The sequence below is a fragment of the Odontesthes bonariensis genome, chromosome 21 (assembly GCF_027942865.1).
Source record: "Odontesthes bonariensis isolate fOdoBon6 chromosome 21, fOdoBon6.hap1, whole genome shotgun sequence".
Taxonomy (NCBI): domain Eukaryota; kingdom Metazoa; phylum Chordata; class Actinopteri; order Atheriniformes; family Atherinopsidae; genus Odontesthes; species Odontesthes bonariensis.
Window position 1 is genome coordinate 20,283,112 of NC_134526.1, and position 17,336 is coordinate 20,300,447.

General features: G+C 40.4%; 1 protein-coding gene across 1 annotated transcript; it reads left to right on the forward strand.

Moving 5' to 3' along the window:
• Positions 1-184: 184 nt before the first annotated feature.
• Positions 185-3,966, forward strand: nptx1l (neuronal pentraxin 1 like). Its single transcript, XM_075453704.1, has 5 exons — positions 185-708; positions 980-1,187; positions 1,840-2,084; positions 2,191-2,370; positions 2,757-3,966. The coding sequence occupies exons 1-5, from the start codon at positions 265-267 to the stop codon at positions 2,976-2,978; spliced, it is 1,299 nt and encodes a 432-aa protein (XP_075309819.1). The 5' UTR covers positions 185-264; the 3' UTR covers positions 2,979-3,966.
• The last annotated feature ends 13,370 nt before the right edge of the window (positions 3,967-17,336 follow it).

Here is a 17,336-nt window from a genome sequence, read left to right on the forward strand (position 1 = left end):
CGAAGTGATGAAAGATTTAACATGCGAGAGCCTGAAAGCAAAATGGGTTTCATCTCTTGACTGTGACGCGACTTCTGGAGACGTTTTAAAGAGGGGCAGAGCTCGATTCCCGCCCCTCTGTTCGTGATGCAGTAAACCCACTCTGCGCAGAGCCTGGCACGCGGTATAAAAGCGGTTGCGCTTCCACAGACCGAGTACAACAACAAGAGCGCGAAGTCTGTACGCGACTCATCGACCAAAACAAAACCAACAACGGACGCCAGCATGCAGGCGACAAGGAACGGATTCTGTTGGAGACTTTTTCTATTTTTTGGCGTCTTTTTGGAGAGTTTATCTCAAGACTTCGCGGGACAGACGCAGTTCATTTGCACGTCCGTACCCAAGGATATGGACATATGCGCAGCCACCTTGCAGAACAGTGTGCCAGGAGACGACTTGAAGACCACTGTTATGCAGTTGCGGGAGACGGTTTTGCAGCAGAAAGAGACAATCATGAACCAAAAAGAGACTATCAGAGAACTGACCTCAAAGTTGGCTCGGTGTGAGAGCCAGAGTGGCGCCGAGCCCGGGGACGCGCGGCCCGGGGGCAGGAGGAAAGAGACAGGGACCAAAAACACTATGGGGGATGTGTCGAGGGGACCCGCTGACACTTTGACGCAGCTATCACAGACTTTGCAGTCACTGAAGCAGAGATTAGAAAATCTAGAGGTAGGCTGATGTTTCTGGAGACGTTTCCAACCCTTTGACGTTGCGCAAAAGCTTGATCGACCAAATTACAACATTTTTGCTCATTGATTTGCAACATTATCACTGTTGAAAACAACATTGCATGTTCCTTATAGTCAATATTAAGATAAAACAATTGGCAAATGTGAATTAAAGTTGCTTGCTCACAGCAGGAACCATTTGAAATATTTGAAATCTAGACTTGTCCCCACCCAAAATTATTTTAGCTAAATACGTCTTTTGCCCTTAACAGCAATTTAGCAGAAGTAACAACTCGGTGCAGGCGAACAGCCTGAAAGACCTGCTCCAGAGTAAAATCGACGACTTGGAGAAGCAGGTGTTGTCCCGAGTGAACAGCATCGAGGAGGGGAAGCCCGGACTACGGAATGAGACAGAGCAGCGTGGGAGAGTTGAGTCCACCCTCACGTCTCTACACCAGAGGATCACCGACTTGGAGAAAGGTAGGTGGAGAAAACACACAAAAAAGTTCGGCTGATGTGGGAGTCCTTGGTGGGAGGGCTGAGGACCGATACGCAAGACAATAATGGGGGAGGGTGGAAGATTGCTGCAGTGTGCAAATTTAATTCCGAATAAAAAATTAAGAAAACAATCTGTCCATATCCAGTTTGGTTTTATAAACTTCTACGACTTCAGCTGGTGATTTACTGTTGTTCCCAGCAGAAGCAGTCCGATGCTTTGCGCAGTTTTCTGTACTAATTATTGTAGATTAAACATCTGCAAACACTCAGTGAACGACCGGTCACATCCATTTGCTCTAAGTGACAGTTTAGAACACGAGGTGTCTGTTTTGGGCCCATCTGATGCTGAGCAACTAGGTAAAACGCAGAGGTGGGTATGAAGAAAAAACACGAAATGAATGTTTGCACCGTCACTACTCCAGTGATGGATTTATCGTGCGAGATTAAAGCAAATCTGGAGCACCACCGTCGTGGATTTGTTGTGCAACGTGTAATTCCAATGTAAATCCTCAGGGTGCGTGTGATGTGATTTGAGATATCGGTGTTTAGCCTACCCAAGATAAAAAGAGAGAGAAAACCCACATATGTTACATTCTCCACAGTGTGTGACGCCAAGTATTTCCTTTTCTCACAGGTCAAAGAGAAAACAGACCACTGGATAAATTCCAGCTTACGTTCCCACTGAGAACTAACTACATGTATGCAAAAGTGAAGAAGAGTTTGCCAGAGATGTACGCCCTTACCGTTTGCATGTGGCTGAAGTCCAATGCGTCCCCTGGGGTGGGAACACCTTTCTCTTATGCTGTTCCCGGCCAGGCCAACGAGCTAGTCCTTATTGAGTGGGGAAACAACCCAATGGAGATACTAATTAACGACAAGGTATGGCATAAACTAGCTGGAAATCTTGTCAGCCCTTTAATTACACTGTAAGGTACTTTCTTTGTTACTATCGGCCTGATTGTTACTGTATTTCAATTTGTTCAAGGTTGCAAAGCTGCCATTTCTTATAAACGACGGAAAGTGGCATCATATCTGCGTGACCTGGACAACTCGTGATGGTGTTTGGGAAGCTTTCCAAGATGGTGTCAAAAGGGGGAGTGGAGAAAATTTAGCTCCCTATCATCCCATCAAACCGCAGGGCCTGCTGATTCTTGGCCAAGAGCAGGTAAACACTATATATATATATATATATATATATATATATATATATATATATATATATGTATGTGTGTGTGTGTGTGTGTGTGTGTGTGTACATATATTTCAATTATAGAATCTTGTTCAATGATCCAGACAATAACTTAAGAAGCTGGGTAAGATGTTTACAGTGACATTAAAATGGAATTCATTATTCTTGTCCTACATGGCTGTTTTCACAGGTTTAATAGAGTGATTATATATTTAAGTGGGAACTTATTGAGAATCTATGAGCATCAGGGAAGCACATTCCTCTTTCAAATTAATCAAAATATTTAAATATTAAAAAAGATTCTTGTACTCCCCATGAAGCAGCCTCATCTTCCTCATTTAAATACATTTTCTTCACCACAGGATACGTACGGAGGAGGATTTGACGCCACACAAGCTTTTGTTGGAGACTTGGCAAATTTCCACATCTGGGATCGGAAACTGTCAGTGGGAGAGATTTATAATCTAGCAACCTGCAGCAGCAAAGCTCAAGTGGGCAACGTTTTTGCATGGATGGAGACGAGCCTTGATATTTACGGAGGTGCCTCGAAGTGGACTTTTGAAGCTTGTCGCCAGATGAATTGAGCTGCAAAGAGAAACCCTGTGCGTTTGCACAAGCCACTGTTGTCACGGCATCGTTAAACTATTTGAAAAATCCCGAGGAGACTGTTGCATTTGAATAGCATCTGGAATTTTGTTATAGATATTTGAAAACATCATTTGTGGACGATTTGACAGATTTCTGACCAGACTCTCGTGTGGGAGAGGTCACTGAAAAGAGACGCTGTGGCATCCTGTGGCGCTTGAAAGCACACCAGGTCAATTTGTGGTTTCCTTTGAAAAAGCTGGCAATGCCACTCACGAGAGCGGAGCTCGCTCTTCGGGAGCAGAATGACAGGCCAGCATCAAACGTACAGTAGGAGGTCATGTAGTTTTTAGGAAAAAGATGTCACGCAATTCAACAAAATGACTGACTTCTTCAGATTGTCTTTTGTGTCTCGACTGCCAGGGATTTTCACTGTGAAAAGGGGCAGGGTGGACTTCTTTAAAAGGGAAGGTGTTCTTCAAGAGGGTGTGAAAAAGACATCGTTGTTTCTCTGTCACTCTTCTTTCTCTACCACCACCTGCTTGGCGTGATTTTGTGCGAAGAATGACGTATATTCATTGCCAATGTTTGAGCCTGAGTGCCTTGGGCTGTTGAAAAATATCTCAGCACATTCATCACCCTTAGCAGAGTGTTTGTGCATTTGTGTTTTATTGTAAATCAATTTAAAAAGAGGTGTTTGTTGTGACACTTTAGATGAGACTGGAACAAGTTGTTTATTGTGAAATGCAATCCATTGATGACAATGGTGCGTTTTACAGTAGCTCGAACTTCAGCGGAAATGTTCTCTGTACAGTAACAGCATGTCTTAACCTCTGTAATGCTGCGTCAGCATCTTTGATCTTTGCTTTGACTATCCTACTTTTAGGTTGAGGTTTTATACTGTATTGTTATACGCTTAAAGCATGGCAGCACCGACAGATGAAAAAAGTTCTAGTTTTTGTAATAAATTGTGATACTTGAATCATATGCAGGTGTAAACATGTTTATTTTTGCACACATACTGATGTTGAAGTGGACATAAGCTCGCAATAATAAAAGCACAAACCTTTGCCTCTTTAACAGTCGACAAGTCCTGAGCTTGAAATTCAGTTGCTATGAATACAACTGAATGTGGTGGGCTATATAAGTTGGCCAGGTGTTCCATCTGCATACCGGAAAGCCTTTTAATGGGCCGCAGTTGGTACAAAATGACCAAAAAAAAAGAGTTGCCTAATCCCGATTAGTCCACTTCATAGAAGCAGAAGCAACAAGTAGAGAAGAGACACCCTCCACATCTCCAAAAACATTATTCAGCTCCTTATGGTGGATGCCCAGATATTCCCATGCCAATTTGGAAATATGACTCCTCCAGCGAGACCCAACTAGGCCAACCAAGAACTCTGCCCAGCTACTCTTGCCTGCTAAATTTTTAAAGGGAGAGGCCCAAGAGGCCTTCTTATCAACCACCTGAACCACCTCAGCTGGCTCCTCTCAATGTGGGATTTTCAAACTTCTCTTTCTTTCACAGAAAAAACTCATTTTAGCCCACGCTTATTTGTGATATATTCTTTAAAAGCTAATTTGAAAACAACTTTCTCTATTAATTAAAGTACGAACATTGTACATCAAAAAGTCCTTAAGATACAGGTTGCAACAGTCTAGATATATTGAGCTAGCAGAGAGGAGAAGAGCACAGGAGACTGAATCATGTGTGCATTTTCATTTGAAAAGTGATTTTGGCAATTGACGTCACCAATAGGCAAGGCAAGGCAAGGCATCTTTATTTATATAGCGCATTTCATACCACAGGCAACTCAATGTGCTTTACATAAAGACAAGGCATTTAAAAGAACAGCATAAAGCAGCAATTTAAAGAAAAAAAAAAAATAGAATAAAAATTAAAAACACAGTTAAAAGCAATCAAAGAAGAGGGGGAAAAAGAAAGATATAAACTCAACCATGCGCACACCTAAAGATAAATGTTTTTAACCTGGATTTAAAAGTGCTTACAGTTGGGGCTGATTTCAGTTCTGCTGGTAGTTTGTTCCAGTTGTGTGCAGCATAACAGCTAAAAGCTGCTTCACCGTGTCTAGTTTGAACTCTGGGCTCCACTATCTGACCTGAGTCAGTAGATCTCAGAGCTTTGCTGGGTTTATACTCTGCTAGCATGTCATTCATGTATTCTGGACCTAAACCATTCCGTGATTTGTAGACAAGTAGCAGAACTTTAAAATCTATTCTGTATCTGACCGGAGCCGATGTAAAGACTTGAGAATTGGGGTGATGTGATGTGATCTCTTTGTTCTAGTTAAAACTCGGGCTGCAGCGTTCTGAATGAGCTGCAGCTGTTTGAGACTCTTTTGGGGGAGTCCAGTCAGAAGACCAATATGCAAAAAACATGCACAAAAACTGTTCATCATGAAGGCGTGATTCATTTTACTGTCAACTCAAAATTTCCCTGGTGAATAGCAACTTTGCCTCTGTGCCAACACTACAATACCGCAGCAACTTCAAAATCTAAGAAAACATGGCCCAATGGTGGATCTCCTTGGGTTATACTGTAGAAATGGCAGTTTTTCAACAAACTGGACGACCCTTATGGAACCTGGCAACAAAAAAACTGTTATGCTGAAATGTTGCTTTGAATTTTGAGCGTATAAATCTCAAAATGGCTTTGATCCTTCCTTTAATTGTTACAAAATGCCCTCAAAGATTTTCTGAAATATTTTAGGACCATAAATTATATCCCAGCATTAAATTCAAATAAATCTATATCTGCAACTCCAATTCTGAATAAGCTGGGACCCTGCGGTAAACGTACAAAAAAAACAGAGTACGATGAATTGCAAATCTCATGAATTCACTCTTTATTCACACTTGCACATGGCCTGGCTGACGCGTCCACATCTCGATGAGATGGTGGTCTGGGAACTAGGTGTGCATTTTCTCGTATTTGAGGCGTGGTTTACGAATGCCTAGAGCCGTTTATTGAGCGCTACGAATGTCTATCAAATGGCGTCTGGTTCTTCCCATGCTGCTTTGCGCACGATTCATAGCCAATTGTATCACTTATACCAGATGACGACAGAAATTCGACTAGGAAGAAGAAGAAAAAAAAAGTAAAATAAAAGTAAACTTGCGCTCTAAGCTACTTAAAACACGTTCTAAGGCTGCATCGAATGGTAACGTTGTGTCCGCTGCCATGTTGGATTAACACTCTACAAGCTTCAGTGTCGCGCATAGACATCGTCATCGTCTTGCTGCCCCCCCAGGTCCACCAACCTGTCACCTCAGTTTCCAGGCACAGATGGACTGTTAAAAGAGGAGGGGATACTACACAGTGGTAAACATGGTCATGTCGCTGCCATCAAATGCAAGATGAGAACATTTGTTTTCATGAAATTGTTAAATTTCTCACTTTCAACATGTTGTTCTATGTTTTACAAGTGAACTTCATCCAAGTTGAAAAGACATCACCTCTTTTAATTGTATGATCAGTCTCCAGGAGATGTAGTTCAAGAAAACAAATACTTGAGCACATGCTGTTAAAAACGTTTACATTAAGCAACACATACGCACTATAATAACTATATAAAATTTGTCGACTATACGTTTCGCTGTCCTGGTCCAAAAAAAAAGAAAAGGGACAGGAAATCTATGAAGTTTCTCTACAAATGACTTGTGAGCGCCTCCGCTCAAGGATCCTGGATTTGAAGGTCTTCTCTTTGTCGTTGGTGAGATTGTTAAGTCCCACCACATTCGGGTCATATGTCCCACAAATTGGTTTCCATTCTCTACCTCTGAGGGTGGGGGGGGGCATCTTCACATCAATAATAGTCTTTTCCCAAGACACCAGACTAACTTCGACTCATACCTATCACACAGCCATTAAAGATAGCTGCAGCGACACATCTGGGGTTGGGTTTCAGTGGAATTTTTTAACTCTCCTCCCAATCTCAAGATGAGAACCATGTATCCACACATGTGAAATTACGGACACTTAGGCACACACAGTATGAGACATTTCTATTGACTTCCATTCTTTATTCATGTCCGCCTGGCCTTGCTGACCTACAGACCATACTTGTGCGATGAAAGTCTTTTTCATGAACTAAATCTTGCCCTACATTTTGTCAGGTATACGCTCAGCTCAGCCAAATACTAGCTGGCCTCTTGACCTCTCCGCAGCTCTGCAGAGCCCTAATTGGAGTGTGCAGCATGCATTCTGCTTGAAATTAGTTTGGAAGAGAGGTCAGATATGAGACGTTGTTTTTTTTTCCTCATATCTGGTGCCTCTCATTCCATTCCTTGTGTGCATAGCTCAAATAGATTCACTGTGTGCAACTCTTTTTAAGCTTTTTGCAGAAAATCATCCGTTTTTGTCCTTGAAATGACACAAAAGGAATGCAGACAGAAAAAATTAAGCAATTTCAATGAAGAAGCGGACAGTCTTTGATGAGAACATGACAAGGACAAATTCAGGGGTGTATTTTACTGCATTTCATCCAGTGCTATCTCCACTTGAAACCCAAGTAAACATCTAACTTTTTAAATGAAGTTGTCAATATTCACATGCAATCCTTCAACTCTGAGCTGAACTGAATGGGAAAATTAGCTGAACAAGCCTGGTTTGCAACCCTCCAGTTCTTCAGGGATTTATTAGAATGTTGAAGATTAGGAAGGTCTAGCTCCAATTACTCTTAAACTTCAGTCTTCCCTGACACTCAAGAACCCTTTAGTATGATCTTATGCTGCGATTAATGATTGTATAGTCTAGGGTAAACTTGCAGTTATTGAAATCTACAACACATGTTTCTTGACACTGGAATTATTTATTCAAAATAGCCAGGTGATGTTTTAGAATCCTTTGCCAAACTCGTAGTGACAAACAACATCTTTTTTTTCTGATGCCCTAAGAGAGCTCTTTTAATCCTATCATGACAACGCCACACACTTCAGCATAAAAAAAACAACAACTGTGGAAGATGACAGAGGCTGCTAAAGGTGTGATAAACTTTTTTTTCCTCACCTCTAAGTGATTCAGAGTGCATTTTTAATTTAATGTCTAATTTCTCAAATGTAGTCAAAGTTATGGTTATTAGAAAAGTACCCTGTAAGGCTAAGAGATTAACCTTAAGGTAACTATATATATTTAGTCTATTTCATTGTTGACCTAATTTAGCATTCCTTTGTTCTCCCTGTACTTATGTGGAGTTTCTCTTGATTTTAAATTCTCCTTGGGCATGAGTGGATGTGGTAGTTTGCGTAAGTATTGCACTTGTAAAGGACTGGTGAGCTGTACATCTGCTCCTGCTTAATGACAGCTGGAATATTTGCCAACCCTCAATGTAATCAAATATCTAAGATGCAGTTCTTTGACTTTCCAGTCTTAAGATGAACTAAACACTTTTTCTTCAGATATGAAAAACTCAACAACAACCATAATGGCAAGTATATTTTCACCGAACTCCATAAGGAAAACATCTTAAAAGTCTGACTGGCTACAGATCAAGAAAACAAACAAAGCAATCCACGAGGGCTTGATAGAAATGTAACTGTCCCATCCATGCTGAATAGGAGCTGTTTTTGCTGAAATATAATATTGATGACAAAGACGGTCTGTTCACAGATGCTGTTCGGAAAAATACACAAATATTTGCTGCACATATAGGAAAACTGATTAAAAAGTTGATTTTCACCAGTTGTCTAAAGTATCAGTATTCTTTTACTATAGTGCACACCACAAAAATGCTGACACAGTTTTTATTTTTCAGGGATTTTGGTAGAGGAAGGCTTGGCATGAATTCAAACTAACAAAGTGTATGTCCCAAGAGAATCCATGTTTCACAGTTTTCTTTATTCATGGCATGCATCGTCCCACCACATTAACCCCGGCGACTAAGTCTAATTTTAAAAAAAGGAAAGTTTCTCTCAGTTGTTATGGATGAATATCTTAGTCTTCCACTTAAATCTCCTCATTTGTAAAAGTCTCTTTTCTATGTATTTTCAAAGCTTCTGAGAATGGGCTAGTGGAGGCAGGCAGACAAGAGGAGTTGGGCTTGCTGGATAAAATAGAATATATATACATATATGAGGCACACATGCAGCCATACTTGTCCTTAATCTCAGAACTACTTCAGCAGCTGTCAGGGTGGTGCCCCCGAATGAATAATTGATTTCCTGCCAACGAGAGAAACTCCCTTCCATATTATCATCCATTGAGCCTCGGCTAAAATATGTACAAAAATGTCCTTCCTCCAGGGAAGTGCAAACTCAAAATCACACCACTGTTGCGTTAATACTAGACTTGAAGTGTTTGCCAGATGAGTAGGTACATAATTACTTCTCAAGGGGAGAGATTATTTTGAATTGTTTTAAGTCTAACAGCCATAGCTGCTCAAGTGTATATTATACATTCTACAGCGTTCATCTGGGAGACATACTGAGTAACACTTGCTGTGTATTTGCAGGAAATTCAATACTACTTTCATCTGTAGAAATGCTCTGATGATATCATGGGTTTCTTATGCCAAGCGAGCTATAAAGACGGAGTTTGTACCTTTAAGCTCACAAACATAAACACTAAATGTTTCATTTCACTTGATAATTCAAAAGGCTTTAAACGCTGCAGTGATATGTCACAGTGGTCTGACTGTGAAAAGCTAAGAGAGTAAGAGATGGACTAGTTTCCAAAAGGCATGATGTTAAAGATGGCAAATTTCTTTGACTTTTAAAGCAAGTTGAACTATTCATTTTAATATTTTAGTTTTGAAACATCTAAAACGAAAAAGAAACGCCCAAAGCAAGTATTTTGGCTTATTGTATGGTTGTTGGTTATACCTTTTGGCGATGTTTTATTCTCCAAAGACGCCTTTTGTTTTCAATGTGGACACTGAACGTTCATGTTAAATCTCACAACTCAATGCAAATAGCACAACCACGTTTTTGCTTTTATTTTTTTCTCATTTCAACAGCCTCAGCACCATTTAGACCAGAAAAAAAACACACACTGAAATTATAGGGACCAATATAACCCATAATAGTCTCTTTTGACGTCTCTGTATTTTTGAAGTGCACATTTTAAAAAATACGAACAATTTGTGCCTGAGTGTTTGTTTCGTTAAGGAGCTGGGTGACGTAAATCTAGCATAGACACTCATTCCTAACGAGCATTCACAACACAAACAGGACGACCTGATCTCATGGCAGAACGTTAGATGGCTTCAGTACGTTGCTCACGAGCACAAAATGTTGCAGTCTCACCATCAAGGTTAAAACATTTCCCATCATCATGTTTTCCACACTCATTTCCCATTGTCTATTCAGAGATACGGCTTATACGGTGACATATGTTAAACATGCACCCACATTCTCACTATGTGACAACGATCAACTGACACGTAACTCAGAATAACAACATCCTTCACCTGTGACATCTTGCTACGTGACAATGCACACACTTAAAACGTCCTAACAAATAGTAAGGGTTATGACTTTACAGTATAATACATGGCTAAGAATAGAATTAATAGTAACATACATAGTTTGGGCTTACACATTTTAACATGCACAAATCGCCGTCATAGTAACGTGACATGGCATGTTCTAAGTAACCACCTACACTTTTGTTGCCGTCATTTATAGTTTTTAACTATAAATAGCGGGAGTATTTTCTTTTAGACATGTGGACAGACATACCTTTTAAACTATGTACTGTAAGACTGGGCTAAACAGGTTAAGCTGCACAGAATACCCTGGCAGAGCATGTTGGGAATATTTTATAGAAACAACACATGGATTATGTAAAAGCTCTGCTGGCTTCAGGAACAGCTTAGCCTCTTTAAATCCACTAAGCACATAGACTAGATGAACCAATGACCCCATATATGTCCTTGGACAAATGAGGAGCCACTTGTTTCAAGACCAACGTGGCTTCTGCATCCGGCAAACTAGCTGAGCAGTAAAATACCCCCATCATGAGAGCAAACCAATCATCATCCTTCTCTGCGAGTCGCCTGCCTCCATGTTCCCTCAGATGAAAGCAAAACATGCTGAAATTTACGATTATTACTGGGGGTTTGAATGTATGCAGCTATCTGTATAGTAAAAAAGAAAAAGAAGAGGAAAGTCTTCTCCTATCTAATGAATGGCAATGTAGAATGATGGTGCATTCACATTTCCTGGCTCAACCTCCTGCAACTCATAGCTTGTCGATTTTGCACTTTCTTAAGAGCAAAGCTTTCATTTCCCATCTTCAAAGATCAATTTGAAATTTGCATCGAAAGTAGATCACAGTATTCGTCCCTCCTCAGGGGCTATGTCGGCTGTGATAACAAATGTTCAAATGTAGTGATTACAAATGATAGTCGGTTGTGTAATTCGCTAAGTGTGCATGATCATTTCTCACCTATCAGGAGGAGAAAAAGAGAAAAATGTTTGATATCATTGAACACAAATACAATTTAATTTTGTAAATTAAATGTGTCAAAAAATAACTGCAACTATGTCCACTTTCCCATAGTTACTCACTCCGTTGATGCAAAAATGGAACAAAGTGTTCATGCAACAATCATACCCGGACTTTTATCTCTCAGTCGGGTGTATAATAACATGCGTGATTTTCACATAAACCTGTCATCATATGAGTCCTGCATAATTCTGTCGCCTTTTCCTCATTAATCTCTCTCCCTCCCTCGCTCTCCTTTGAAATGCCCCACCTTGTTCCCCTCTTACTATTCCTGTGCTCTCGTGCTCTTTCTCTCTCTCTGCAGTCTGCCAGGGCTGGTTTTTATCCACAGGCATCTTGTGACAGAAGCTGGCACAACAGGCATATTTTTCATGAAGATGCCACCATCCCTGCACCCTCCAGGAGCAATGTCAGAGCCTGTTTTCCATAATCAGGTCAGTCACAAACAGGCACTGCGAAGCCCTCTTGCCCTTACATCCACCCCGACATACTCCAGGTAAAGATGAGTGCGTGGACGTATGGTCGGTGCAAAAGTAGTCGGCACTGAAACGAGATGAAGGCAACACAGGTGTCATCACCAAAGCTGTCAGAGCAACAAGTCCAAAGGAAACAGACTCCAGTCTTTAACAAAGATGGTAGACAACAGTAAACCTAGCACTAAATATTAGCCAAGACACTGAAAAACCACTAAATAACGATGCACTGTCAAATGAGATATGCTATTTTAAATGCAGAGCAATGATCAAATCAGTTGCTGAACAATATTAACACTACAATTCTATCTAGATTGAAAAAGTGGTGTGTTTTCCTTTAAATTCTCAGAAAAGTTCAACTTTTAGAGATTCTGTGTAGGAGTACTGCTCACTTGTGACAAAAGCTGCCAGTGATGATAAAAACATTTTTATTTTAATGAACTGACATTCCACAAGTTTTGACCACACTTGTTGTGCTTGTGGGTTTCTGTCACATTCATAAAAATCCAATGCATGTCATTTCTGTTGAGGTATTCGGTCTCTAATCTATAGCCTCACAAAAGAAAATAAACATCACAGTACACAAATGCAACAAGACAGCTGAAGGCTGTGTACTTTTGGTGTTTCAGTTTTTCAAGCAACATCACGGCGATGTGTGCTTACAAAAAGAGTAATTAAGTTGGAGTCGCTCGAGAATGCCGGTCAACTAATATGTGGCTCACATCAGGAAACACCCTGAAGACAAATGTGTGACTAGCCCCATTAACTACTACTGAAAATAAACACAACCATAACAATGGCTTGGTATATAATTCCACTTATTGGAGAGCATGATAGAATTAATATGGCAGACAAGAACAAATAAAGAAATTTTCTTTATTTGTCATTGTGGAATGCTTCTGAGAACAATTATGCCAAAAGATGAGAAAGTCAGAAAAACAAAGGAAATTATCTGCTTAGCTACAATTCCCATAAGCTATATTTGTATGCACATTTTCAGCTTGCCCTGAGTCGTGAGCTTTCTACCAATTCACGCAATTTAAATAACACTCCAAATGGTTAGTATCAGGGTTAGGGTAAAGTGCAAAATATGAAATGACATACCAAACAGCAAATGAATGTAATAACACCAGACATGGCTTGGTGTGCGATACCAATGCCACTTAATGAAACCAGGCCGATAGGCCATGGAGTTGAGAGATATTGGAAAGAAGTCAACAAAGGTAATCATAAGAACGTACAAGATGTGTTAAGAGAAACTGAGTTATAGAAAATGAAAGAAGGGGTAATGACATCAAGAGGGCCACCAAGATGGTGAAATCACATACAGCAACTGTGTGGACCTTGGTATTGCTCACTACAGAGCTTCAATAAAGAAAAGGCTGTGAGGAAGGGCGGTAAGTTTGGAGCATACATAAAATTCAGAAGGTAGATGAAAACTCACACATGAGTATGGAAGATGTGTTCCAACCTCAATCCTCCCCCAATGACCTCTCAGAGATACTGCAAAGGGCACCATGGCCAGTTTATGAGATCTCAAAGGCAAAGGTAGGATATTAAAGTTGACCTTGGCAAGCAAGTTCCATTTTCCCAAGAGATTTGTGTGCCATCGCTTCAACCAGACATGGAGGTTGGGTCTGTCAAAACTCTCAAAAATCCAGATCAAAACTTCTGAGCTGTGCTTGTTTTGGGACGTTTGATTGACAGGGCGGTGATTTGTAATACTCGCCTGGATTTTGTTCAACTTGAATAAGTTTAAGTTGTTTTTTTTTTCAACTTTAACTCCTAAATAACAATAAAAAAAGAAAAACACACACACACAGGAGACACAAATCATTGTCATGCTCAGCCATGTCAACCATGACCAAATTTTACAGAAAGATAGTGTTAGGTTGGTTAAAAGAGAAGACAGATTGTCAAAGGAAGAATAGAAGCAAATATAGCTGAATGTATGGAAAGGTAGAAGCATCTTAGTCTTGGTGTGGCCAATTATAAGCTAGTAAAGCAATCAGTGATGTTTGAGGATAATCGCATCACAAGAGGCTTCGAGATTGTTTCCCTCCATTATCAGCCACTCACACTCACCATCAGTCATCACTCACTGCTATGAACTCCAGACATGCGACATATGCATTTCTCTCTTGACCTTATGCAGCTGGCCCTGTCATGCTTCCTGGCATATGAGCCACACAATGGGACTATGTCACCTCTCTTCATATCCCATGAATAATCCATGACCTCAGAGGCACCGGGAACAGCTCTTGGTGCTCTGCGAGAAGCTTTCCTTCAAGTAAACTGTCAAAACAGGACACAAGTGTCTATTTACACTTGCCAGAAGGTGGGAGAAGAACCGCGACAACTCTGGTTATTCTACTCAACACCGTGGGTGTGTGGAAGGTTGATTTATTTCTTATTTTTTCTCCAAACATAAACAAATGAGAGATGGTGCTGTTCAAAGACCTGGTGCAAATAATTCCTGGTTCAGTCAACTGCATAAATGTCTGTATGTGGGCACGAAATGCAGAAATGTCCCAAAACATGCCAAAGGTATCGTTATATCTCCTTTCACGGTCCAGTAATTTTACTGTGGAACTGCTGCTGATGGTTGCCACAGAAGGGAGAATGAGACTAGGAAGTGATGTGTCTTTCCAAATATAGTCTTCTGTGACAGGGACACTATAATAGCACAGTCATCTACCTCACCAGGTGTAGAACATTCCTATAACAAAGACTATCCCATCTTTCCTCTGAATTTTGCAGCACAGCTCTGCAGCGCCAGGCAAGGTCACATACCAGGTCCCTATGGCACACTTAATGAACACCCTGCAAAGCGTGTGTGTGTGTGTGTGTGTGTGTGTGTGTGTGTGCGTGTGTGTGTGTATGCATCACTACCGCTCACCTTCTCCTTCACCCACGCCGTCATCTCATTTCCTCCACTGTATTTTTTGTTAAAGCCTTGATAGGGACAACCACTTTAACAAGGTACATAGCTCTGCTTAGTAACTGGGACTGAATGAGAAATGACCTTACAGCAATTACTTTATTCATAAGTACCTCATAAATAAATCCTTTTTGCACTTATTTTTGCACTTTTTGCAATATTGTCTTACTCCACAACAGATATTAGTTACATTGGTCTTATAGCGCAAAATGCAGCAGTTTTAAAATACAGACTCAAAACTGATAACATGCCTATGTTTGACAGAACATGACCCATCAGTTTTCTTTTCCATCACTTTTTAAAGTCCCCGTCTGCTAAAAATAAAGTGTTTAACCTTTTGACCATGTCCAAAGGATTGTCATTTAATGTGCTAAAAGGCTCATCTTAAGCAAAATAAGCCATCAATACTATGGCTGAGGATTTCTGCTCTGAATCTGTTGAGCACCACCTACAGTATCAGAAAGGAAAGGTCAACAGCACGAATGTTCTATGTGGAACATATGAGGAACCAAACCTGACTACCTGTTGGATGGAGCGACACAGCTAAATTTTATAGGCTACCCTGTGAGCCCGATAAAGTGGGAAGCTAGCAAGCCACAAGAAAAAGTTAGTAAGAAAACAGCAGAATCATGGCCTGGTGAGGATCCACCACTACAGTGGATATAGTGGTAAGCTCCTGGTCAGCTCTGGTCTTGGAGAAAGTTAGGCAGGCTTGCTCCCCGCTCAGCGAGCCTGCACCCAGTATGAGAGATCCTGGAGCTAACAACTCCCAGAATGTTGAAAATGATAGAAAATGAATACATTACCATTCTGATATTTTAACTTGCATATACAACTGTGTATAATTCCCTTAGCTTCTTGTAGTTTAAAGCTGTATGGCTGAATTACCCCAGCATTGGAATTGGTTAGTGCTTAGCATAGTCAGGGAAGGCAGCTGCAGGCAGGCCGAGATGTGGCCCAGAACAAATTAGCATCACAGATGCCTGCTCACTGAGTGTGGAACGTCTGCAGTCACATCCCGGGCAAATTTAAAAGCGCCACGTTTTTCCTGGTAAAAACTTTGAAATGTAAATTTTGGTGGAATACGTTTAAAGGAGATTGTTAACTGAGAGTTACTTTAACATCCACAAGAAGACAAACAAACAAGCAAAAATGAAAACTTAACGATGTAGGAAGCGATGACTCGTGGTGTCAGTTGGTGGAAGAGTCCCATCTGATACTACGTGTTCACAAACTTATACCTTGAAAATAGTCAATGTACATTATAGCCATATATTTTCTGCAGGTATATGGGGGAAAATGCAGCTTGATTGTAAGTGCACTTTCTTACAATATCATGCATATGTAGATAGCTGGGGGGGGTAAATGGTAATTAAAAACTGTAGAAGGCTTATAGGCTGCAAGCGTCATGGGTTTCTCTCCTAGTTGTGGTAATCCAAAACAGCTGTTGACATCAATTTGTGGTCCCACCAGTCATGTGATGTACACGTGAGACCTACATATCCACGAAAAGCAGAAAATAAGCTACAGTGCACAGTAGTTATTAAAAACAAGCCTATAGGAGGCTTGAAGTCTACAAATTAGACAAGCTTGGACTCTCATCATTTGTTATCCCATAAAAAGTCCAAAATCTGATATTTACTGTCGTACACAGCAGGGGTCAAACAAAGGTAGTCAGTTAGCTGAGCAGACGTTCCAGACAAGCAGCAGGGAGAAAGATAAAAAAAAAATGAGCAAGTGTTATTAAAAAATCCAGGAGCATAACTAAGCAACACTGGCAGAGATCACACACAAAATGAATATGAAACACAATGAAAGATTGGAACACATGCTACGAAGAGTGAAGACAATCTGGTGAGGGGAGAGTGCAATAAGGGAAGTATTTATGCTGAGGTGAGTGATGAATGATAAAAAAAATGGTTGCTCGTGGCAAAAAAAGAGGAGAAAAGGTTGACTGAAGTATGCAATACTTATAGCACATTGAGTTGCCTGTGGTATGAAATGCGCTATATAAATAAAGATTGATTGATTGATTGATTGATATGATAAACTATAACATAAAACAAGAAAAATGTCTTTAAAAAAACCTCCAAGGAGAGCATCACAGAATGCATGAATGATTTTGCTCTAAAGCAATTAATAGCACAAAAATGCAACTTTGAACACGCTGAAATTGAAAAATTACATAGCAATTTAAGACTTGCCCATTTTGAATGTATTGCCCAGAGTACCAGACAGAGAGAGTATTACAGTGTCAGTGCCCACAACAGAAGTTCAAAGCTAGTCATTAACCTCTTTGGTCCTCAGTGGAACCATTACCACAGAGTTCAGTGGTAATGTTAACTCCAATTATCCAAATTCTCTGGAAAACTCTTTGGGATCAAAGGTATAATCCAACCAGTCACATCAGAAAGCCAAAAGCTCTGATGCTGTGACCCAGGCTATCTACTTTCAGCTTGGAATTTAACAAAAAAAA